Below are 25,607 nucleotides of genomic sequence, written 5' to 3'. Positions count from 1 at the left end.
GCTCCAGTCGCTAGTCTAACCCCACACTGGTGCACAGGGTTGAATACATGCAATGCTGGAGGTGCTGCCGAACCATAAACCATTCTCAGATAGTTGATTCAGGACTGGACAAGGGCTCTGTACAGCCACAGCAGCGTATAGCAATCTGCACCTCAATTGGTGTTGCTCAGGCAATGGACGGCACTGAGGTGCTGCCAGCACTTCTGCTTACGCTAACGAAGATGAGGGAGCCAAGTCAATCGATCGTCGAAAACCAGTCCTAAGAGCCTATATGTCTCCTCTATAGTGAGTGGATCATCATAAAGGTAAAGTTCTGGGTCCAGATGAACAGTACGATGCCAACAGAAGTGCACAACACACAACTATGAGGCCGAAAACTGGGAACTGTGGGCTAGATTATCAAAGGTAGAGCGACCCTGGCAGAAGCCGCCTAACATGGAGCCAGTATGCTACATGACACCAGGACCCAACCCAACCGTTGACATACAGTACATTCCAGCAGCTTACAAAGAATGTTGGTGAGGCTGATGGACTAATAGCTATCCACATCAAGCGGGTTGCTACCGGGTTTGAGCACTGGAATGACTGTGCTCTCCCACCATTGCAATGGAAAGACACCATCAAACCAGATCCAGTTGAAGACAATGAGGAGTTGTTACTTGTAGTCAGATGAGAGGTGTTTAAGCATGTGGCCGTGGAACCGAACAGGCCCAGGAGCTGTGTCAAAGCAATGTGCAAGAGCAATGAGGAGCTCCCACTCTGTAAAGGGGGCATTATAGAGTTTACTGTGGTGTGTAGTGAATGAGAGGACGTTCCCTTCCAGCTGCCGTTTGATAGTGCGAAAGGCTAGGGGGGTAATTCTCCGAAGCTGAGGCTCAAGCAAAGTGCTCAGCAGACTGCTCGGCAATCGCATTTACGTCAGTAGATAACACACCAGAAACACGTTTGATCTTTGCCCAGATTTGGGAAGGTGACGTATGGCACAAAATGGTCGAGACATATCTCTCCCAACACTTCTGCTTCCGTCATTTGATAAGTTGGTGAACGGGGGCATGGAGCCATTTAAAGGCTATGAGGTGCCCCACCGAGGGATTGCGTTTTCTGCTGCAGAAACAATTGCAATTGCCTGCTCAACCACCAAATCGGTGTTACCGTGTGGGGGAGAGTCAACAGTGAAAGCAGAGGTTAAAGTTTCCCAGTCCACCTTGTTTAAAGCCCACCTGGGTAAGTGTCCGTGGGCCTGCTGCTGGGACAGTGACAGGAAGGTGGGGAAGTGGTCACTACCACACAGGTCGTCATGTGCTCTCCAATGGATAAATAGGAGAAGTCCCGGGCTGCAAACTGATAAATCAATGGGCGAGTATCTACCATGAGCCACACAGAAATGTGTGGCTGCTCCAGTATTTTAAGAGGCAGAGGTCGAACTGAGACAGTAAAGTTTCAACATCGCTGCCTTGGCCAGTAAGCATGGTGCTGCCCCACAAGGTGTTATGGGCTTTTAAATCTCCAAAAAGTAGGATAGGTTTAGGGAGTTGCTCAATCAGTGCAGCTAATACATTCATGGGTACTGCACCATTCGGAGGAAGATATACATTGCAGGCAGTTATTTCCTGTGTCATTCTTATTCCGACAGCCACAGCTTCAAGAGTGGTTTTAAAGGGCACAGGTTCACTACAGATTGAGTTTAGGACATAAACGCAAACTCCAACTGATGCTCGATTATAGTCACTACGGTTCCTGTAACATCCCTTATAGCCGCAAAGGGTAGGGGTCCGCATTGCCTGGAACCAGATTTCCTGGAGGGCAATGCAGATAGCAGGTGTAAAGCTTAACAGTTGCCTTAGCTCAGCCAGGTGGTGGAAAAACTGCAATTCCACTGGGGATGACACCATCGTGAGACTGGGAAGGCATGGAACATTCAATAAGGTAGTTTATGCCTCAGAGTCACCTGCTGCCACCAACTTATTGCCTGAGCAGTCTATATCCATTGTGTCTGAGGGTCTGGCGAGATGTAGGTCCTCAGCGGATGCCAAAATCTCCACCTCACCTTCAGATGCAGAGCTCGTAGGCCTTAGGTGTTTTCTTTTTGGGTTTCTCTTGCTGCTCCTTGGGTTTCCCTGGCTAAGAGGACTTCACTGGCTCAGTCTCCAGGACTGAGGATGATCATAAAGCCCTACTACCAGATATTTTTGTGGCACTTCAGTCACTGGTGTGTGTCATCTTTACCACTGGCAGCAACCTGGGAAGGGAGTGACACAAGGGACCCCTTGCTAGCGAGAGAAGCCGAAGAAGACTTACGCTTCTCCAGCTTAGACGTAGGGACGGACGTCCCCGATGGTTGGAGAGGGTGTTGCTCCTGAAGTAGGTGATGCAGGAGCAAGCGGAGGGAAATGCCCCTCCATCATCAAGGGGGCAAGTGTAGTCTTCCGGCTCTGAGAGGTGACTGGGGTTGGCAGAGCTGACAGGATTAGAACTGTTGTAGCAGCGGCGTAAGATGATGTCATATGCACTGGTTGCATGCGTTCTAATTTTCTCTTAGCCTCAGTGTCGGTTAGTTGGTCCAGGGTCTTGTACTCCACGATTTTCCTTTCTTTCTGGAGAATCCTGCAGTCTGGCGAGCAAGGTGAAGGGTGCCCTCCGCAGCTGACATGTATGTGGGACAGCGCACATGGAGTATTGGTATGTGATGGGCATCTGCAATCTTGACATGTGACATTGGAAGTACAGCGGGAAGACATATGGCCGAACTTACAGCACATAAAGCACCGCATCAAGGGGAGGGATATAGAGCTTTACATCATAGCGGTAGACCATCACTTTGACCTTCTCGGGCAACGTATCACCCTCAAAGGCCAAGATGAAGGCACCAGTGGCAACATGATTATTCCTCGGACCCTGGTGGACATGCCGGACAAAATATACACCTCGCCACTCTAAGTTGGCACGCAGCTCATCATCAGACTGCAAAAGAAGGTCCCTGTGGAATGTAATACCCTGGACAATATACAAGCTCTTATGGGGCGTGATGGTAACTGAAACATCCCCAACTTGTCACAAGTGAGTAATGCCTGTGGCTGGGCAGAAATGCTCTTTTTATCAAGACTGATGCAGATCTCATTGAACAAGCCCTCCACCTTCCTGAATTGGTCCTCTAAATGCTCAACAAAAAACTGAGGCTTCATGTCATGAAAGATCCCCATCATCTCTTGAACATACAAGATACCGGGGCGGATAAGATCCACTGCCATCCTTAGCCTGACATTCCTCCCATGGTGTGACCAGGGAGGGGAACAATTTGGGGTCACACTTCTGTGCACTGAATTGAGCTCATGAACACTTGGAGACTGCTTGTGTTTCATCACCAACAAGATATGATGGACTACGCTTCATCGTGTGTCATCCGCCTTGATGCCATCCACTCCAACCAGGAGCCCTCCCCACGGACTCCATTCAGGTGCGATGGTCATTGCCGGGAGTCCCAATGCCCCAGGGGGATGGGCACCTACCCCCCTACCCCTTGGCATACATGGGGAGTTAATGGCACAGGCATGAGCAGAGCGATCCCTGTGTGGTCAGGGGGCTACAACCAGCAGGGTACATGGCAGCCCAACCACAACGGACTGGCTACCATGCTGGATATCAGGTGCAAAGAAGTCCATGGTCATCGTCGACACAGAAAGCGATAGTGCATGGTGGAAAATGCTCCAAGGAAGGTGCCCTCGCCTAAGAGATGGTGAATGAGCAGGACTGAAATGAGACAATGAGAAAGTGGGCTACAGATCTCAATGCGCGATGGACATGAAGTACCTTGTAAGGCGCCCTTCCCCAATTGGCTCACTCTTCAGAAGAAGTTTGAAGAATGGAGGCCAAACTCAACAGGGGACCATCACATAAAGGCCGAAAGGTGTAAGACTTCTTTTAGTAACCTCTTACAACAGGCAGAAATACCTCGGGCCTATTCTAACACTTGGACCCGCAGGAGAAAGTGGTTAAGGATGGCGCTTCTGGGATCATGATCGTTTTCTCTTTCCCCGTGGAAAGAGTAACTGTCGATAAACCTCCATATGTACTGTAACTTACCTGATTTTTTTTGCCTTTTTGTCATTTTGCAATACATCTGAGAATTAATTATGTTTTAACATTGATCTGGCATGCATTGTCAGTTGATTTTAACATTTGACCATTATCAAATAATTCATCTGCAATAAAAATTGTAGCCTCATGAAATTTCAGAACGAAGGATTTTACATAAAATTCTCAATCACACATGCAGTGTCACCTACACACTATTATGAATCAACATGCAAAAAATACAAACATGAAATGCTTTTTGGAACTCTAGATTCAAGCAGACGAAATCTAATGACATGAAAAAATTCTAGCATTTGATGCCCAAAATTTTTTTCCCCCGTTTTGATAATCAGAAGCTTGGCAAATACTGAGTATTCAACTATTTTCTCATGAAAAACAAGGGACAACAGGGGTTATCAATGGAGCTTTGATAAAGAATATTTTACACAATTCAGGCAATCACTAAGCAAGTGGAATGTTTGGGGAAGATGGAAAACTGATTTATTAAACTGAAAAATGAAATGTCGGTTATAAAAACAACTAACATAATGACTATGTGTTCATTTTTCTTTAATTGCAATACATCGCACCTGTAACACTGATTTCGCTAAATTGTATCACATTTTTGAGCAACACAAAATAAGAATAATGTAGGCTATTATATCTACTTTGTTGAAAGCTATACAGAGAAAAAAATGCTATATTACTGAAAGGTAACTTCAGTACTTGGGAATACTGACCGTAAAGAGAGAATTTAATCCCCAAATCACATCCTTCAGTTTTCGTGTTGGTGCCCAGCCCATCCCATCTATAGAATTTTGTCTTAATAAACTAAGACAGATATCACCATCCTCGCTGATATTTGGATGCCATAGCTTTGTTAGACATTTTACTGATGGAGGCTGTGAAAGAAATTCATTACATAGTCATTTCCATTAAAATATGAGGCAATCACTTGAAAAAAATATTTATTTTTAAAGCGCACAGTAATACCAAATTTCAATTCTTTTGCCAGTTGCTGTATTAAACAAACACTAAAAAGAATATAAATGTGGAGTGGGAAAGCTAAATTGACTAAATACCAAAATTGGGCAAGTAGAATTGTTTTATTACATAGTAATGTATGCTGCGACACCAGTGCAGGACTATACAGAGTGGTCCATTGATAGTGTCCAGGGCAAATACTTCACGAAATAAGCTTTAAACAAAAGAACTGCAAAGAACTTAACTCGTCTACCTTGAAGGGGGAAACCAGATGGCACTATGGTTGGTCCGCTAGATGGTGCTGCCATAGGTCAAACATATCGACTGCATTTTTTAAATAGGAACCCCCGTTTCTTATTACATATTCATGTAGTACATAAAGAAATATGAATGTTTTAGTTGGACCACTTTTTTGACTTTGTGATAGACGGCGCTGTAGTAGTCACAAATGTGTAAGTAAGTGGTATCACGTAACATTCTGCCAGTGCAGGCGGTATTTGCTTCGTGATACATTACCCGTGTTAAAAATGGACCGTTTAACAATTGCGGAAAAGGTCAATATCGTGTTTATGTATGGCTGTTGTGATCAAAATGCCCAACGGGCGTGTGCTATGTATGCTGCTCGGTATCCTGGATGACAACACCCAAGTGTCCGGACCATTCACCAGATAGATACGTAATTTAAGGAAACAGGAAATGTTCAACCACATGTGAAACGCCAATCACGACCTGCAACAAATGATGCCGAAGTAGGTGTTTTAGCTGATGGCGCAGCTAATTCGCACATCAGTAGCAGACAAACTGCATGAGAATCGGCAATCTCAGAAATGTCGGTGCTGAGAATGCTACATTAACATCGATTGCAACCGTACCGTATTTTTATGCACCAGGAATTACATGGCGACAAGTCTGAACGTCGCGTACAGTTCTGCCACTGGGCACAAGAGAAATTACGGGATGCTGACAGATTTTTTGCATACGTTCTATTTAGCGACGAAGCGTCATTCACCAAGAGCGGTAACGTAAACCAGCTTAATATGCACTATTGGGCAATGGAAATTCCACAATGGCTGCGACAAGTGGATCATCAGCGACCTTGGCGGGTTAATGTATGGTGCAGCATTATGGGAGGAAGGATAATTGGCCCCCATTTCATCGATGGCAATCTAAATGGTACAAGGTATGCTAATTTCCTACATAATGTTCTACCAATGTTACTACAAGATGTTTCACTACATGACAGAATGGCGATGTACTTCCAACATGATGGATGTCCGGCGCATAGCTCGTGTGCGGTTGAAGCGGTATTGAATAGCGTATTTCATGACAGGTGCATTTGTCGTCAAAGCACCATACCATGGCCCGCACGTTCACTGGATCTGACGTCCCTGGATTTCTTTCTGTGGGGAAAGTTGAAGGATATTTGCTATCGTGATCCACCGACAACGCCTGACAACATGCATCAGCAGATTGTCAATGTATTTGCGAACATTACGGAAGGCGAACTACTCGCTGTTGAGAGGAATGTCGTTACACGTATTGCCAAATGCATTGAGGTTGACGGACATCATTTGAGCATTTATTGCTTAATGTGGCATTTACAGGTAATGACGCAGTAACAGCATGCGTTCACAGAAATGATAAGTTCACAAAGGTACACCTATCACATTGGAACAACTGACACAAAGGTACACCTATCACATTGGAACAACTGAACTAAAATGTTCAAACGAATCTACGTTCTGTATCTTAATTTAAAAAACCTACCTGTTACCAACAGTTTGTCTAAAATTGTGACCAATATGTTTGTGACTATTACAGCGTCACCTATCACAAAGCGAAAAAAGTGGTCCAATTAAAACATTCATATTTCTTTATGTACTACATGAATATGTTATAAAAGATGGGGGTTCCTATTTAAAAAACTGCAGTTGATATCCGTTTGACCTATGGCAGCGGCATCTAGTGGGCCAACCATAGCACCATCTGGTTTCCCCCTTCAAGCGAGGCAAGTTTCATTCTTTGTAGTTTTTTCATTTGACGTTTATTTTGTGAGATATTTGGGCCAGTCATGATCAATGGACCACCCTCTATAATCAAGTGGAAACTCTTGTGTGTTGTTGTTATTTGTGACATTAGCAGAAGTTGGCAACACTATGTTCTGAAGTAATTGCTGAACAAAAAGATCGAAGTGCCCCACCACCAGATTGTGTATGAAACCAGTGCCACATTGTAATGCAGTTTGCTACCATTTCAGTTTCTGAAATCCACTTACAGTATATTTGTGTGTTTTGTGAAAAGGTTGTTCAAGCTTTCATTTCATCTGAAAATGGGAAGGAGGGACAGAAAATGAGGATGTAACATGAGTAACAGGCAAAAACCAATTGGCTTTCTGCACTTTAGAAGTGCCTGAATACGGAACTCCTCGCCATTTACAAATGTAAACTTTCTGGATGGAGCAACAGCATTACAGATCAGGTGAACTGCAGAACTGTTTTATCTGTTTGTCAAAGTTGGTGACTTTAACAAGTCTCAAAATAGCTTCCATGTCTCAGATCCCTAATTTGCAGTGATTGAGGAACATGCAAAACACTGTAAGCTTCCATATGTGGAAGAACTTTAAAACATCATTACTGCTGCTGGGCCATTTCAACCCTTGAAGGTTTCTGATGTTGCAAGACAAAGGCTTTTAACCAAATTTCATGGATATGAACCACAAAAGATGTTCTAAGGAGTTTTTGTTACACAAAAATCTATAGTCCCTTCCTTCAAGAGTCAGGGAGTTTATTTTGAAACAAGGAATCACTGTTCACGATGAGCCTTTTATAGTAACCTCAACTGAAATGAAGAAAAAGGAAACTTCCATTATACTTAAATTTTTGTGTGAATTAACATTTTAAAACAGCACCCTAAAGAGCCGATCAACTTATTTGAGTATCGGACTCAAGTCACAATGGACAATGGGCATAGATGTCTTCTGGTTTTCAAAAATTTTAAAAATGCATTCAATCTAGTTACTTAAAAATTGTTGCTTTAACTGAATGTGAGGGTTTGGGGGTGTGTGGCTAGCAGCACAGAGGGAGGGATGGCACGTGCATGGAATGCACAGTTGTTGGAGTCTGTGGGGAGTGACAGTTGCTGAAGATGACATGGGAACTTTTAATTACAAGGGTGTGAAAGGACGCAGGATGGGCAAACTGTTGAGTGAAGGTTGTAAGGACAGTAGGTTTACGGAGATCAAGGCCTTTGAGTTTCAATGGGAACTGGAGGTACGTAAATACATAAAATGCAACCAGTTACTTTTTGGAACAGTTATTTATTATTCCATGAACAGGTTTTTGAACCTTTTTCAGGTTTATCTTCAGATGGCTTTCTGAAAGTTATGTCATAATTTCTGGCATAATACTGGTTGCTGGCTCTGTGACAAGAAGATTGCATACACTTTAATATATCACCATAACTACATAACTATCGTTTGTCTGTCGATATGGATGCAAAATTGAATTTTTTACTTACTGCGACAATATGGGTGGCCTTTTCCTTAGTGTCCATCTGTCTGCCTCAATTTTAATGGCCAATTGGTACATAAGAGATGTAGAGATGTACCAATTGGCCATCAAAATGGAAGCAGACAGATGGACACTAATGAAGAAAGCCGTCCATACTGTCAGTAAGCAAAAAACTAAATTTTGCATCCATATCGACAGATAAACAATAGTCATGGCGATACATTGAAGTGTGTTCCATCTTCTTGTCACAGAGACAACAACCAGTATCATGTTAGAAATAGTGATGTAGCTTCCAGAAAAACATCTGAAGATAAACCCGAAAAGGTATGAAGACCAGTTCACGGACTAATAAATAAGAACTCAAGAAAGTGAGTGGTTGCAGTTTTACGTATTTACATTCAATTAACAGTCATGGGTTCTAACATATATGTAATGGAACTGGAGGATGTGTTACACTTCAGGGATGGGTCACTACAGCAGAGGTTGCAAGTGGTATCATCAACCTTTATAAAAGAGCCATACACAATCTGAAAACAGATCCTGACCTTATCATTCTCCCTGCAGACAAAGGCTTCACCAGTGTTGGGGACAGTCACAGTGACATGCCAATCTGTTTATGGGCCATCTAGAGGAAACCTTCCTGTCTACCCCCCCCCCCCCCCCCCCCACACACACACACACACACACAGACAAAAAAAAAGAAAAAAAAACACTCGCAACCCCTAGGCTGCTTCAGGTTCATTGTTGATGTTTTCACTATTTCGACTCAGGTCCTAGACATCCTATTCACATTCCTCTACAACCTCAACATTTTCTCTCCCATCTGTTTTGCATTGTCCTCCTGAACACAACATGCAGCGCTTCCTGGATGCTGGCCTCCACCTTCCTGATCGTTCCATGCATACCTCTGTCCACATTAAACTCACTAACCACCAACAGTGCCTTCATTTTGACAGCTGTCATCCCTTCAACCCCAAATAATACCTCCCGTACAGGCTGGTTATTCGTGGACGACACATCTCCAGTTATGAAAGCTCCGCTGACCAGCCTACTGAGGGTCTCACAAAGGCCTTCATGGACAGGCACTACATTCCCGAACATAGTTCGCAAATAGATTTCCCATAGCATTTCCTCACATACCCTCTATTTTCCCACCACCCCCAAGATTCAGATATAAAAGAGTGTCCCCCTTGTTGGCCAATACCACCCTGGACAGGAGCAATTGAACCATATCCTTCATCAGGGCCTCTTCCATAATAAACTGAAATGAGGAACATCCTTCCCAGGATTCTTCCTAACACTCCTAATTTGATGTTCCATTGCCCACCCGAACTCCATAGCACCCTAGTCCATCCCCATGCCACGCCCACCATCAACCCCTTGCCACAGGGATCACATACCTGTGGAAGACCCTGGTACAAGACCTGCTCAATCCACCCAACCAGCATTTCTCACTCTAGTTCTGCCACAGTCTTATATTACGCCATCAGAGGCCAGGCCACCTGCGAAAGGAGTCAGGTCTACCAACTTTGCTGCAAATGCTGCTCAGCTTTTGAAGTCAGTATGACAACCAACCAGCTGTCCACCACAATGAATGGCCTCGGCCAAGCTGTTTTGAAGAACGAACTTGACCACACAGTGACACCAAGCAGCAGAGAATAAAATGTTTAATTTCAATGGCTGCTTCACAACACAGCCATCTGGATCCTTTCCTCCACCACCAGCTTCTCTAAACTATCTAGACAGGAGGTTCTATTACAACACATCCTTTGCTCCCGTCATCATGCTGGGCTCAGTATCTAGCAACTCAATGCCCCACACTCTCCACCCAACAGTTTCCCATTCCTCCATCCTGCCACCCTCTTCCAATTAACATCCCGACACATTCAAAATGTGCTGCTCCCCATCAGCTCTGACAACCGTACATCACATGCCTAAGTCCCTGCACCTACCACCCCTCCTTCCTGTATTCACAGCCAGTGAAGCAGCTACGTCCCTCTGAGCCACAAGCTACCCACCCCCGATCCCTCTCCCCCACCTCCTTCTCTTCCTCCACCCACCCCACCCGACACAATCCCATCACAGCATAATCCACATGCCGAAATGCAGCACTGGCACCACACATCCAGCCAGCGCCATGTAGAGGCATAGGTGTGCGCACGTGTGCACGACTAACTTGAGAGGGGATTACTACAAAGGCTAATAAGTTTTTTTCTTTTCTGTGCACCTACTGGGCAAATCTGACTATCACAGTCCGGATGACGTGCAATATTTTTGCTATCAGCTTGTATGTTCAAGACATTCCTTAAATGACCAGTTTGTTAGTCAGAAGATATCATACTGCCACTGTTGTTCAACCTAGTCATTCTGAAATTGTTTTCAGAAAAGAAAATCTTGCGGCGACTGAATATTGTAGCTGCTAAGGGAGACAGCATCTTCATTGGAGTTGTAGCAGTTTTCTCCGACTTTGCCTAGTGTTCTCTGAGAACTGGAGAAGAAGAAACCTCCGACTGAAAACTCATCCTGTACCTAACGTGTTCCCTCCTTACAGCATCCATGAAGAAAACCACTTTCATCTATAGTCAAAGTTTTTCACAGATTGTATTAGTCAGGTACAAATTTTATAATGCATGCATCTAGGCAAAAAATCTAAAGGGGAGGTTTTTAATGCCTACCTGTCTTATCTCTGTCAAAGACATAAATTCAAAAGAGCAAGTAAGTTAATTTATATTTTCTTTGCGACATTGAAGCAATCTCATTTTAGAGTGACAACCAGTTGACATGACTGCTTGCGAAGTTAGGGAACTTGTTAGGATTTTGTATCATTTTCATGTATGTATGATATTGATAGGAAGTGTCCTATAACGTGTGTTTCTGCGTTGCATACCCTGTACTTTTTTCAGACCACAGTGGGGATAGAGGAGCTTGCAGACCGATGCTGTATGGTTAATCTTAACAGATCACCTGAATGTCCAGGCTACAGGCAAGCAACAACAAGTTTACCAGTCTGGAATCTAATACTGTCCTTTCCTGTAGAGTCTTCCTACTTCTATTAGTCGTAGATGGATATTTTTAAAAAATCATGTGTAGATTTGTACTGATTTTGTGTGTGTGACCTGGATAAACTGAAAGAACCAGTGGTTGTACAGAGTTTCAGGGAGAGCATAAGGGAACAATTTACAGGAATGGGGGAAAGAAATACAGTAGAAGAAGAATGGGTAGCTTTGAGGGATAAAGTAGTGAAGGCAGCAGACGATCAAGTAGGTAAAAAGACGAGGGCTAGTAGAAATCCTTGGGTAACAGAAGAAATATTGAATGTAATTGATCAAAGGAGAAAATATAAAAAAGTGCAGTGAATGAAGCAGCCAAAAAGGAATACAAATGTCTCAAAAACGAGATCGACAGGAAGTGCAAAATGGCTAAGCAGGGATGGCTAGAGGACAAATGTAAGGATGTAAAGGCTTACCTCACAAGGGGTAAGATAGATACTGCCTACAGGAAAATTAAAGAGACCTTTGGAGAGAAGAGAACCACTTGTATGAATATCAAGAGCTCAGATGGAAATCCAGTTATAACCAAAAGAAGGGAAAGCAGAAAGGTGGAAGGAGTATATAGAAGGTCTATACAGGGGTAATGTTCTGGAGGAAAATATTATGGAAATGGAAGACGATGTAGATGAAGATGAAATGGGAGATACGATACTGCATGAAGAGTTTCACAGAGCACTGAAAGACCTGAGTGGAAACAAGGCCCCGGGAGTAGACAACATTCCATTAGAACTACTGACGGCCTTGGGAGAGCCAGTCCTGACAAAACTCTACCATCTGGTGAGCAAGATGTATGAGACAGGAGAAATACCCTCAGACTTCAAGAAGAATATAATAATTCCAATCCCAAAGAAAGCAGGTGTGGCACAGATGAGAAATTACCGAACAATCAGTTTAATAAGCCACAGCTGCAAAATACTGATGCGAATTCTTTACAGATGAATGGAAAAACTAGTGGAAGCCGACCTTGGGGAAGATCAGTTTGGATTCCGTAGAAATACTGGAACACGTGAGGCAATACTGACCTTACGACTTATCTTAGAAGAAAGACTAAGGAAAGGCAAACCTACGTTTCTAGCATTTGTAGACTTAGAGAAACCTTTTGACAATTTTGACTGGAATACCCTCTTTCAAATTCTGAAGGTGGCAGGGGTAAAATACAGGGAGCGAAAGGCTATTTACAATTTGTACAGAAAGCAGATGGCAGTTATAAGAGTCGAGGGGCATGAAAGGAAAGCAGTGGTTGGGAAGACAGGGTTGTAGCCTCTCCCCGATGTTATTCAATCTGTATGTTGAACAAGCAGTAAAGGAAACAAAAGAAAAATTCGGCGTAGGTATTAAAATCCATGGAGAAGAAATAAAAACTTTGAGGTTCACCGATGACATTGTAATTCTGTCAGAGACAACAAAGGACTTGGTAGAGCAGTTGAACGGAATGGACAGTGTCTTGAATGCAGTATATATGATGAACATCAACAAAAGCAAAACGAGGATAATGGAATGTAGTCGAATTAAATCGGGTGATGCTGCGGGAATTAGATTAGGAAATGAGACGCTTAAAGTAGTAAAGGAGTTTTGCTATTTGGGGAGCAAAATAACTGATGATGGTCAAAGTAGAGAGGATATAAAATGTAGACTGGCAATGGCAAGGAAAGCTTTTCTGAAGAAGAGAAATTTGTTAACATCGAGTATAGATTTAAGTGCAGGAAGTCATTTCTGAAAGTATTTGTATGGAGTGTAGAGATGTATGGAAGTGAAACATGGACGATAAATAGTTTGGACAAGAAGAGAATAGAAGCTTTCGAAATGTGGTGCTACAGAAGAATGCTGAAGATTAGATGGGTAGATCACATGACTAATGAGGAAGTATTGAATAGGATTGGAGAGAAGAAAAGTTTGTGGCACAACTTGACCAGAAGAAGGGATCGTTTGGTAGGACATGTTCTGAGGCATCAAGGGATCACCAATTTAGTATTGGAGGGCAGTGTCGAGGGTAAAAACCGTAGAGGGAGACCAAGAGATGAATACACTAAGCAGATTCAGAAGGATGTAGGTTGCAGTAGGTACTGGGAGATGAAGAAGCTTGCACAGGATAGAGTATCATGGAGAGCTGCATCAAACCAGTCTGAGGACTGAAGACCACAACAACAACATTTTGAAACTACATGTGTCGTGTGAAGATTTTTTTATTTACAGATTTATGGTTAGGACACACACCCAGTCGAGAATGGAATGGGAACAGAATACAACAGACAATATTCAGTCAGTTGAGGATGCCCCTTCCACTGATAGTTCAGTACCTGTAATGACCACAGCTAGGACTGAAGAGTTTTGACATTTAAGGTCTGTTACTTAGTGTATCCCAAGCGGTGCAGACGTTAACTGCAAAACAACAATATATGTCTGCTAAAGTGCAGTCTGTTACAACTGAACAAGCTAGGATAGACTCCACACAAGAATCAATGGCAGAACAACAAAACAAAATTTCTACTATAGTTCATACTTTAGCAGTACAACAGGCAAACCTCTCTTATAAACAAGACGGTCTCATAAAGCAGCAGGAGGCACTGGTTGCTGAAAACGCAAATATCAGGCTAACTATGTAAGAGTATATTGCTATGGTTGAGTCATTGGCATCCAGAAAAGATTTTGAGCATTTGAGATGCGAAGTAGATCATTTAAACAAAGTGATCTTGCAACAGAAAAGGCAAATCTGAAGCTGTCGCAGGAGAGAGTTCCCGAGGAAATCTCCAGAATTCAAGCCAAAGTAAAAGATGTTACCTCAACCGTAGAGTCTCTTGTGTCCAAATTGGAACTTGTCAAATCAGATTGTGTCACAGTTATAGAAAAGAGGTTGACACCAGTGTGTTAATGAACAACTGCAACAAGCTGTGCAGAACTTTCAACTGGCTAATGTACCAGATTCCACAGCTATCCAGATTGATAATAACGTGATAAGCCAACAATTTGGTCAAGAGTTCTCGAAGTGAAAGACAATATAACCAAATTGTTTGAAGAAAGTTCCAATAAGAGCGAGTGGTTCTGACATACATCATTTTCCGACCAACCGAAGCAAAATGTGACGAATTCAGTGTCAGTGATAAGTAGCCCGACGCCTATGACAAAAGGCCCATATGTGGTGTCTGACTATTTATGGCAATATATCACCCAACAATGTATATGCCCAAATGTTGATGGAGGAGGAGGTCCTAAAGCACCACTAGTTCCAAGTCTTCTGTCCGGAGAAGAAATTTGTTAACCCCGTGATTTTCATTTGCAGGTTCATAGGTGCTTTACCCCATGCATGGACTGACACGCAAAAGATTTCTTTTGTCGCTGGATACATACAAGGGGAAGACGGTTTATGATTCACAGACATTATGGAAACCTATGGCACCTACGAGGATTTTGAGTGAACGTTCTTGAATAGGTATTGGTCTACTGGAATTCAAGAACTACTGAAAAAAAAGGTTTATAACCCAGAACCATTTTCAGTCAAGAGTGGGAACTTGTGCCAGCATTTTGAGAAGTACCTGAATAAAAGTAGATATTGGGATATTCCAGTCCCACAGGTGGATATTTTGAAGATTATTAAGGCAAAGTTACCGGTCGAGATGCGTCAAGAACTCATGTATGCTCCCGAAGACAATGTCGAAGACTCTCTCTGTTATCATCACCTTTGAGTTATTAAATCATGGGAATGGGTTGTCGGCTAGTGTAAACAAGAACTTTGCATATTACCCAGGACTGAGCGGCAACAATAGTAGTAGAGCGCAGCAGAGCTCAAGCTTCCAAGCTCAGCATAACAAACAACATCTGAATGGCGACCAAAGATTGAATACCAATGTGGTGCATTTCCAACTTCGCTGGGCAGAGAAGAAACCTAACAAACAAAGATTCAAACCAATGCAAACCATGAATCAAAAGAACCACAACCAACAATCACAATAATCAGCAACTCCAAGGGAATAATCCAAATTGGCAACCACAAAATATTGACCAGCAGTCTTCAAATATAAATGACTGGAGAGAGCATCTGTCATTGATTACAGATGTCACTGATGAACCCAGAACCCATCTGTTAAAGTAAAGACGACCGGATCATGCCCGGAGAATTGGTCGGGTGTGATGTCAGGAGTTCTAGCAAGAGAGTTGTTATGATCCAATGCAACGATGGACAGAGACTAGCAGATGAAATTACGCACGACATCCAGCATTGTACAGCCAAGTGTATGACCGTTCCTGTACTGGCAATATATGTAGAAGTCTATGGTCATACCATTAAAGTAATTCTTGATTCTGGTGCATATGTGAATGCAACCTCCGCAGCCATGTTTGAGAGGTTGACAAGACCGGAAACTACCAGTCTTTCCTGCGAGTAATTGTGACATTATAGGTGCAATCGGTACCAGGGCACAGAAGGTAAAGATATAGACTCTTATTGAATTAAGAATAGGAAATTAGGGACTTTATGCATGTTCCTAGTAATAAATAAATTACTAGAGGACTATATTTTTGCGAGTATTTCGGGGAAGGACGTAAAATTTGACTTCTCTGCAGGCTGTGCCTCTTTTAAGATCGATTATGAGAACCTGTGTGTGGAGCTGATCAGAGAAGACTGTAGCCACGGAAGATATTGTCGGGGTTCAACAATTAAGCTTATAAGGTGTTTCAAGAAGAATTGGAGATCAAATGCAGAAGAGGTGTATCAAATATGCGCATTAACCAATATTATATCTCAATCTAACTGTTTGGATGATCGGCAGCGAAAAAAATTGGCAGAATTATTGCAGCAGAATATCTATATCTTTAGTGAAAAACTTGGTATAGTGAAAGACTGTGTAATTTAGAATTGTACCGACATAGTACATATGGCCAACGTTTTTATCCTGTACCTTGGCAACTTCAATGATCTGTCTAAGAACTGCAATGAATGTTGGATTGAAGTTGACTGAGCCGTCCACAACCCCATACTGTAGTCCTGTATTTGTTGCCCCTAAACCAGAGGGCAAAGTTTGACTAGTTTTGGACGCAAGACAGATAAATAAGATTATAGTTCCTCATCCAGAACATTTCGATGAGTTTACACAGAAGTTTCATGGCAAGAAATTCGTTTCAACTTGTTAGCTCAGAAGTTCTCACTGGCAGATAATGCTGAGTCCTGAATTGAGGAAGTACAAAGCATTTGTTTATGCAGGGGGAAGCCATCATTTTAAGATTCTTCCGTTTGGCCTAAATGTTAGTGCTGATGTGTTTATCCAGGCACTGGATGCTGTTTTGAGACCTGAACTGCGTAGTCAACTTACGCTTTTTGTCAATGATATTCTTATTGCTACATCTTCTTGGGAAGAAAACATTAACCTCTTGGCCAGAGACATAAATGCATTTACTAAAGCAGGTGTGACAGCTAACCTGCAAAAATCTCATTTTTTACTCAGCAATAGGGAATGCTATCAAGAATTTTCCCACACCATTGAACAAGAAGCAGTTAAAATCTTTCATAGGAATGACAATCTTCTATAGGCAATTTTTAAACAAACAGGTGATGAATGCAGAGCCCATACATCAACTTTTACGGAAAAAAAAAACATACCGTGGAGGTGGACATATTATTGTGAAGTTGCATTCCAGAATATCAAAGATACTCTTGTGGATAAGATACTCTTGCAGATGCAAAATTGTCACTCCACCCAGATATGACTTTGAAGTTTGGTTTGATGACTGATTCATAGAGCGTGGGTTTAGGTTGCAGTTTGTTTCAAATCAAGGAAATAAATAATCAGCCAACATTCTGTCCCATAGCTTACGCAAGTCGCGTGTTATCAAGTTGCTTGTGCTACTACACAACCACAGAATTGGAGGCTTTGGCGGTTGTATGGGTGTTTCAAAAATTTGATTACTACTTGTTTGGAGCATGCTCTACCCTGTTCTACGATCATCAAGCTCTTACATTCTTGCAAAAAATGTGAACTACTTCACGCTCATCTATCATGATGGACCTTGGCTTTACAAGAATATAATTTCAGAGTCTTATACAAAAAGGGACAACATAACTAGATCACAGGTGCTTTACCTAGACTACCTGAAAGTTTGAAGAACATTGGCTCTATGGAAGACGAGAAGAAGCAACACGGGATCTTGCTGATGAAAGATTTGGAATCCAAACCTACCACATATAACTACTGGTTATAATCCAGAAGAATTACTCCTAAATACCGAAGAAAATAATGAGCGGGTGCAAGCATTACCGAAGACACCCTGAAATAGGATCTCATGGGAAGAAAAAAATTTGTGATAATTACCTCAACATGAAAGAGAAAGCTCTCATGAGAAAGAAGAGACACAACAAGGGATTAAAGAGGTAACAATATTATAATGTTGGAGATTTGGTACTATTGAGATCTCATACAAGATCTTCACTTCTGCAGAAGAGGACCAAGAAGTGGCAAAGAATATACCACGGATCATATGTTGTTTTAAAAGTGCCACATCCGGTTGCATATCTGTTGGTCTGTTGGCATATCCAAAGACATTGAAAATAAAGGGTGTGTACCCTCACGAGGATTTAAAAATGTTCTATAAATAATTCTATGTATTTTTTATGTATGTCATGATTTGTGTAACTATATGATCTATAATTACACAAATGATGACATACATAAAAAATACACAGAATTATATTAACTATATGATCTATAACCCCCCCACCCCCCCACCCATGAAAAATGGACCTTGCCATTGGTGGGGAGGCTTGCAGGCCTCAGTGATACAGATAGCCATACCGTAGGTGCAACCACAACAGAATAGTATCTGTTCAGAGACCAGAAAAATGTGCGGTTCCTGAAGAGAGGCAGCAGCCTTTTCAGTAGTTGCAGGGGTGGCAGTCTGGATGCTTGACTGAACTGGCCTTTTAACACTAACCAAAATGTCCTTGCTGTGCTGATACTGCTAACAGCTGAAAGCAAGGGGAAACTACAGCCATATTTTTTCCCCAGGGCATGCAGCTTTACTGTATGATTAAATGATGGCGTCCTCTTGGGTAAAATATTCCGGAGGTAAAATAGTCCCCCATTCGGATCTCCAGGTGCGAACTACCCAGGAAGACGTTATCAGGAGAAAGAAACTGGTGTTTTACAGGTCCGAGGGTGGAGTGTCAGATCCCTTAATCGGCAGGTAGGTTAGAAAATTTAAAAAGGGAAATGGGTAGGTTAAAGTTACATATAGTGGGAATTAGTGAAGGTCAGTGGCAGGAGGAACAAGACTTCTGGTCAGTTGAACACAGGGTTATAAATTCAAAATCAAGTAGGGGTAATGCAGGAGTAGGTTTAATAATGAATAAAAAACAGGAAAGCTACGACAAACAGCATACCGTATTTACTCGAATCTAAGCCACACGTTTTTTCCGGTTTTTGTAATCCAAAAAACCGTCTGCGGCTTAGAATCGAGCGCAAAGTAAGCGGAAGTTCTGAAAAATGTTGGTAGGTGTCGCCTAACTAACTTCTGCTGTCAAATACATGTCGCGCTACACAGGTATGCATTGCAGGCACAAAGATAAATACTGGCGCCAAAAAGGTAGAAGAATGTAAACATTATGCCATGTATTTTTTCATGTTTGCTGTTCTTTGATTTAAGTCCTGTCTGCCTAATAAACTACGAAACTAGAACAGCAAATGCGGAAGAATATACATATAATGACATGTTTATTCTTATGCTGAATAGTGATAGTGATAGAAACTAAGCACAACTGACTAGATTTTTAAATCTAAGGTGACCCTAATTTCTGTGCAGAATGTAATGTACAAAAGAAGATTTTCAAACGGAGAAAATTTTTCGCTAAACTCTCGTTCAGATCATCAGTCTACTATTTGGTTCTTGTTCATCATTATCAAGAAAGCAGCAGTTTAAGTAACAACAAATAGCAGACTCTCGCCATTGTTTCGCTTATGAGACAATTCCTCTTTTTGTAAGCCGCGGTAGCGCGCACAAAGCAAACCTTGCCACGAGCAGCGACATGTCGTCAACACGCATTATCAGAATGTAACAAACAATGCATGACACAGTAAAATAATGCATTTTCAGCTTGGAGTGACAAACACCTATAACAAAGAGAATGTCACTTATCAGATCAAAGCAAAATAAGCAATCGATTCAAACCAGACGTAGCATGCGAAAAAGGAAGGGTACCCGTATAAATACAGACGCAGTGCCTGACACAGCTATGGCTACCTGGTAAAGCTTAACGAATCAAACCAAACTACTGTAGCTATATCTTCATCCATTCAACCTCAAATGTGTTTCACGCTTCAATGGGCAAACTGTTTTTCGATTTGAAGGGGCAGTCTAAAACTTTTCTCTCACCTTGAATTTCGAGTCTCAAATTTCAGGAGCAGCTTAGATTCGGGAAAATTTTTTTCCTTGATTTCGAGTCTCATTTTTCAGGTGCGGCTTAGACTTGAGTAAATACGGTAATGAACACATTATTGTGGTCAAGATAAATACGAAGTCCACGCCTACCACAGTAGTACAAGTTTATATGCCAACTAGCTCCACAGATGACGAAGAGATTGATGAAATATATGATGACATAAAAGAAACTGTTCAGATCGTGAAGGGAGACGAAGATTTAATAGTCATGGGTGACTGGAATTCGATAGCAGGAAAAGAAAGAGAAGGAAACATAGTAGGTGAATATGGAATGGAGGTAAGGAATGAAAAAGGGAACTGCCTGGTAGAATTTAGCACAGAGCATGCAACATCGAGCATAGATTTAAGTGTCAGGAAGTTGTTTCTGAAAGTATTTGTATGGAGTGTAGCCATGTATGGAAGTGAAGCATGGATGATAAATGGTTTAAACAAGAAGAGAATAGAAGCTTTCGAAATGTGGTGCTACAGAAGAATGCTGAAGATTAGATGGGTAGATCAAATGACTAATGAGGAAGTATTGAATAGAATTGGGGAGAAGAGGAGTTTGTGGCACAACTTGACTAGAAGAAGGGATCGCTTGGTAGGACATATTCTGAGACATCAAGGAATCACCAATTTAGTATTGGAGGGTAGCGTGGAGGGTAAAAATCGTAGAGGGAGACCAAGAGATGAACACACTAAACAGATTCAGAAGAATGTAGGTTGCAGTAGGTACTGGAAGACGAAGAAGCTTGCACAGAGTAGAGTAGCATGGAGAGCCGCATCGAGCCAGTCTCAGGACTGAATACCACCACCACCACAACAACAACAACAACAACAACAACAACACCACAATTCAATAAGAGTCTGTATCTTTACCTTCTGTGCCCTGGTACCGATTGCACCTATAATGTCACAATTACTCGCAGGAAAGACTGGTAGTTTCCGGTCTTGTCAACCTCTCAAACATGGCTGCGGAGGTTGCATTCATATATGCACCATAGTCAAGAATTACTTTAATGGTATGACCAAAGACTTCTGCATATATTTCCGGTACAGGAACAGTCATACGCTTGGCTGTACAATGCTGAATGTCATGCGTAAGTTTATCTACTAGTCTCTGTCCATCGTTGCATTGGATCATAATAACACTCTTGCTGCCACAACAACAACAACAACAACAACAACAACAACATGATCCATAAATAGTAGTTACTTATGTCATTTGTTTCCTGTGACATCAAAAGGCACAAAACATTGAAGATCTGCCTTGTAGGTACCATAAGGAGAATCCAAGAGAACTGTTCACATGATCAATTTGGCTTCGAGACATCCATTACAAATCAATAAATTCACGTTTTAAGACAGTAATGCATGAAAACACTGGCTCAAATTGAAACAGTGCAACATCACAGGAACTCACCCTTACACACCAGGTAACTACATGGAGGCCACTGTCAAAGAATGGTAAAAGCTTGTGCAACAAAGTCTCTACCACTTAGAGAATAAATGCCATGGAGGTTTTAATCATATTACAATGCACAGAGTGGACTAGCACAATCCTGAAATACTGAATGTTACCCAGAAGCGGATTTTGATTTCACAGAGCCATGAAGGTATGTAATTTCAAGGAGACTGGCTGTATTTTCACCACTGTGTTGCCACAGAGCTTATTCTTCCATTCCTTGCTCCCCTTGAATTTACCCTTCCTGTCTACCTTTGTTCCTCTATTTACCACCCCTCCCCCTCCCTTCCCACTGCTCTTTCCCTCCTGATCCCTTCTATCTTCCACTTTCACCAGTTGCCCATTCTTCCGATCCCACCACCTCTAAGCTTTTCTCCCCCTCCACCCCTTTACACAACCTACACTTAGGCTGCCACTCCTGTTGACCACATACAACACTGCTCTTCGTTTTGGATAGATCACCGCCTTTTGGTATCACACCAGAAGTGAATTATTGTCTCTTGTCTTTAAAAAATTTGGAATTTACTGTTTTACTTTTATTTAAAATAGTTTTTTGTACTGCCATTGGGTTAAAGGACTTAAAGCTAACATTAACTGTTTTCTATTTTGTGTTTCTGTGCATCACAGACCAGTCCTCCAGGGGTACATGGTTGACTTTCCCTTATTTTACATATTTGCAGGAACTTCTATTATTGTTATACATAGGAGATACAATAATTTTGTCTTCCTTTGTAATACAGACATGAATTTCATTATATAAACTTAACTAGCTAGCTTCCTGGAAATGCAAAAAGCCATTTACACACCACGCATCCCTTAGTTGCTAGAATGTAATGCCCTGTTCAAGAAAATATTGCATCTATTTATTTCCCCAATGGTGGTAATCTCTCATATCTAGGGGGAGGAACCACTGGATGATGCACTTGGATATCACAGCTGAAGATGTCAGTGACGACGACGATTTGAGACAGGGCAAAAGGAAAGCTCAGATAGCCTCATCATTAAGGACTCTATTTGCAAAAGGCAGGAAGTCGGGGTTTGAGTGTTGACTGCTACAAATTCCCACTTGTTAACAGCATATTCATTACAATACAGGTTCAATACTTCTGAACTGTTTTTAGTGATGTAATTTCATGTCACTGCATCTTCAGTGATTTTCCCCCCACTGATGGCATTTCATTTCACAATGTTAGTTTGACTGAATACTGAAACCATTCTGCCATGTGAATATTGTTTCTACAGCTGGAAGCCATGTCATGTACCTCCATCTCAAACGTATAGCTTTCATATGGGATTACTTTAGAAAGCAGAAATTAGGTAATCATACTTATCCATATAAACATATCCATCCTAATGCACAATACAAGTTAGAAGTAAAAATGGTTTAACATCCCATCAAGGACAAAGTCAGTAGAGTTGGAGCATGATGATGGGGGAAGGCAACTATCTTGTTGGCCAAGTGAAGATCTGAATCACCATCCTCCCAGAATAATGCAACATACACCACAGCACCACCTCATTCAGTATAAATAAATTATGTATTTTGCTCCATTATGAAACCACATTTTTCCTTAACACTGGAATGTTACTTAAAATACAAGGGTCATTCAGAGAGTGATGATGATTTACTCACATACATACTCAGATGTTTTGAGGCAGTTTGCCATCTAGTCATTGTTTGGTTTGGTGGACCTATCCACACACCAACTCTAACATGCTAAACAAATTCAGTGTCTAAAAAATCCTTTTGACGTGCAAGTAATGATTTGGTTTTTGCAGAGACAGGTCTACTGCAAAATGTGACACATAACAAAATTGATGGAAATCAGGCTACAGTGGCAAGGTTTCACCAGAAATTTGCTCTGATGAGAATAAATGCCTTACACACTGTGAAGCACATATAGATCTAAATGGCATGGTAGACTCCACTTGAGGCCATTTGTTATTCCTCCTCCGTTTAGTCCAGCCCTGACGTCTTAGAATACTGTTGGTAAATCATTTACAGATGTGTACCTCCAGCATACTGACACAGACCAGATTAATCAAACATTGTCATGGTACAAGGAGATACTAGTAAAATCTATCAAAGTGCATTAAATGTGGCAACGTTCAAGGTGAGCATTGTTAAACGAAGATACAACCGTGGTGAAAGTTAGTTTTCCAAATAACTTACATATAAAAATAGGTTGCTTCCAAAATTAGGAGAGTTGCTACTTAAGCTGTATTATTTGTTCTACATGACGCCCAGTTTAATACAGAGTAATTTATTTGCTAATCACATTATGAATGGCTGTGGCAGTCTGGATTCACTGAGGCTGGAAGTTTTGGAGTTACGCATAATACCATTGTACACAAACAAACCAAATCAAAAAGTAAAGATTTTTGTTGTGTACGCATGTTATATGGTTCCAATAAGAATCAGTGTACGAAGTCTTACTTAAATTACACAATGAAAAATAAATTCTTTCAGAATAGAGAATGACACTTACAGCCATGTTATACTCTTCAGTAACATGAATGTGGAACACGAAACGACCACCCATCCAGTATCCTTCATCTGGCATTACCGTTAAAGTAAAATCATACAGAATATCTGGATTGTCAAAATGGACCTTGCAAGTGACAGGCAAAGTTTGCTCCATTTCTTGAACCTTTGAGAACACAACAACAATGAGATTATTTAACATGTATACATGAAATATTAAATGCTACAAGTAATAAAAAAAAACACACTTGTTATCTTTAGAAAGCACAGTGATGGAAAAAGTACCATTACACAAATGAATTCGAAAGTGAAAATATGCAAAAACTGGACGAGTACAGGCAACTCTCCAAGAATTTATCAGTATTTTGCCACTATTACTTGGAGACATTTCATTCTCACTTGAAGTACTTCTGTACCGCCCTTCATTCACCTGTTGACACAGGTGAGTGAGTGCCTGTGCTCTTTCATTTGATGCATAGGCATTTATAACATTTACACAGAATCAGTCAGTACTGCAATGACTGTAAAGCACATAAATGACACCTTGTACATGATAATTTTCGCATTTGCTGTTTCCAGTAGTTGGGCCCCATTTAACAGAAAAAGTGGTGTTTGTTGCTGGGAAGAAAAGGAAATATGAGGCATTATCTTCTGAGACACCACTATAAACAAATGTAACACTTTACTTAGGCCTTAGAGTTCGAACATATGGTAGCTTTCATTTGTGTTCTATAGACCACAAATCAGACATGATTACCTGTATAAATTCACAGTTGTCACTCAAATAAATAATTAGTTTCAAATACCAACATACAGTAAGTTGGGGAAAAAAAAAGAAGTGAAGTCATGTTTCGTCCAACTAGGGAGCAATTACATAGAAATAGCAGCAACTAAGAAACACTGAACTCAAGAATACATGAGAACAATGTGAAAACAACACGTAGTTAATTGTCATAATGTAGGAAACTGCAGGTTGTAAAGTCTGACTGAAGTACTCTTGTTATGAACACGATAATTGCTCTTTACAAAAGATGCTGGAAATAGCTACTATTGACAGCAATGCAGTGCTGTGCATGAATTATCAAACTGCGGGACATGTAGAAGCTACACCTGATGTGCGCCAATAGCAGTGCCAATAACAACAAAATTTGGAAATTTGTGGTAAGGCCTTATGGGACCAAACTACTTACGTCATCAGTCCCTAAGCCTACACACTACTTAATGTAACTTACGCTACGGACAGCACAGACACCCATGCCCAAAGGAGGATTCAAGCCTCCGACAGGGGGGGGGGGGGGGGGGGGGGGAGCCGCAATAACAACATTTTCGATGTCCTGTTGTACCTTACTCAGTGTAAGGGGAATTATTCAAGTACACCTCACCAACTTGCTAAAAAAAAAATCACATGGGGAGAGATTAAACAATCTCAGCGGCCATTATATTTTACTGCTTTGCTGATCATCCTCTCCTAAGGCCAGTATTACACTATCAAATTTCTTTGTCCAATATCTTTGTCCAATATCTTTGTCCAATATCTTTGTCCAATATCTTTGTCCAATATCTTTGTCCAATATCTTTGTCTAATATCTTTGTCCAATATCTTTGTCCAATATCTTTGTCCAATATCTTTGTCCAATATCTTT

At 41.4% G+C, this 25,607-nt stretch overlaps 1 protein-coding gene across 5 annotated transcripts in view; it reads right to left on the bottom strand.

Moving 5' to 3' along the window:
* LOC126267046 (NEDD8-conjugating enzyme UBE2F-like) overlaps positions 1-25,607 on the bottom strand; it is a 73,707-nt gene that overhangs the window by 21,999 nt on the left and 26,101 nt on the right. For 4 of the 5 annotated variants that reach the window (XM_049971871.1, XM_049971872.1, XM_049971874.1 and 1 more), the window contains 2 exons: positions 23,969-24,130; positions 4,812-4,973 (listed from right to left, as the gene is read on the bottom strand). In XM_049971871.1, coding sequence (XP_049827828.1) covers positions 4,812-4,973; positions 23,969-24,130 — 324 coding nt within the window. The remainder of the gene's footprint in view (positions 1-4,811; positions 4,974-23,968; positions 24,131-25,607) is intronic. The other variant, XM_049971873.1, reaches the window with a different exon arrangement.

The sequence above is a fragment of the Schistocerca gregaria genome, chromosome 4 (genome assembly GCF_023897955.1).
Source record: "Schistocerca gregaria isolate iqSchGreg1 chromosome 4, iqSchGreg1.2, whole genome shotgun sequence".
Lineage (NCBI taxonomy): Eukaryota > Metazoa > Arthropoda > Insecta > Orthoptera > Acrididae > Schistocerca > Schistocerca gregaria.
Note: the sequence above shows the minus strand (reverse complement) of the source record. Positions and strands in the feature narration are given on the sequence as shown.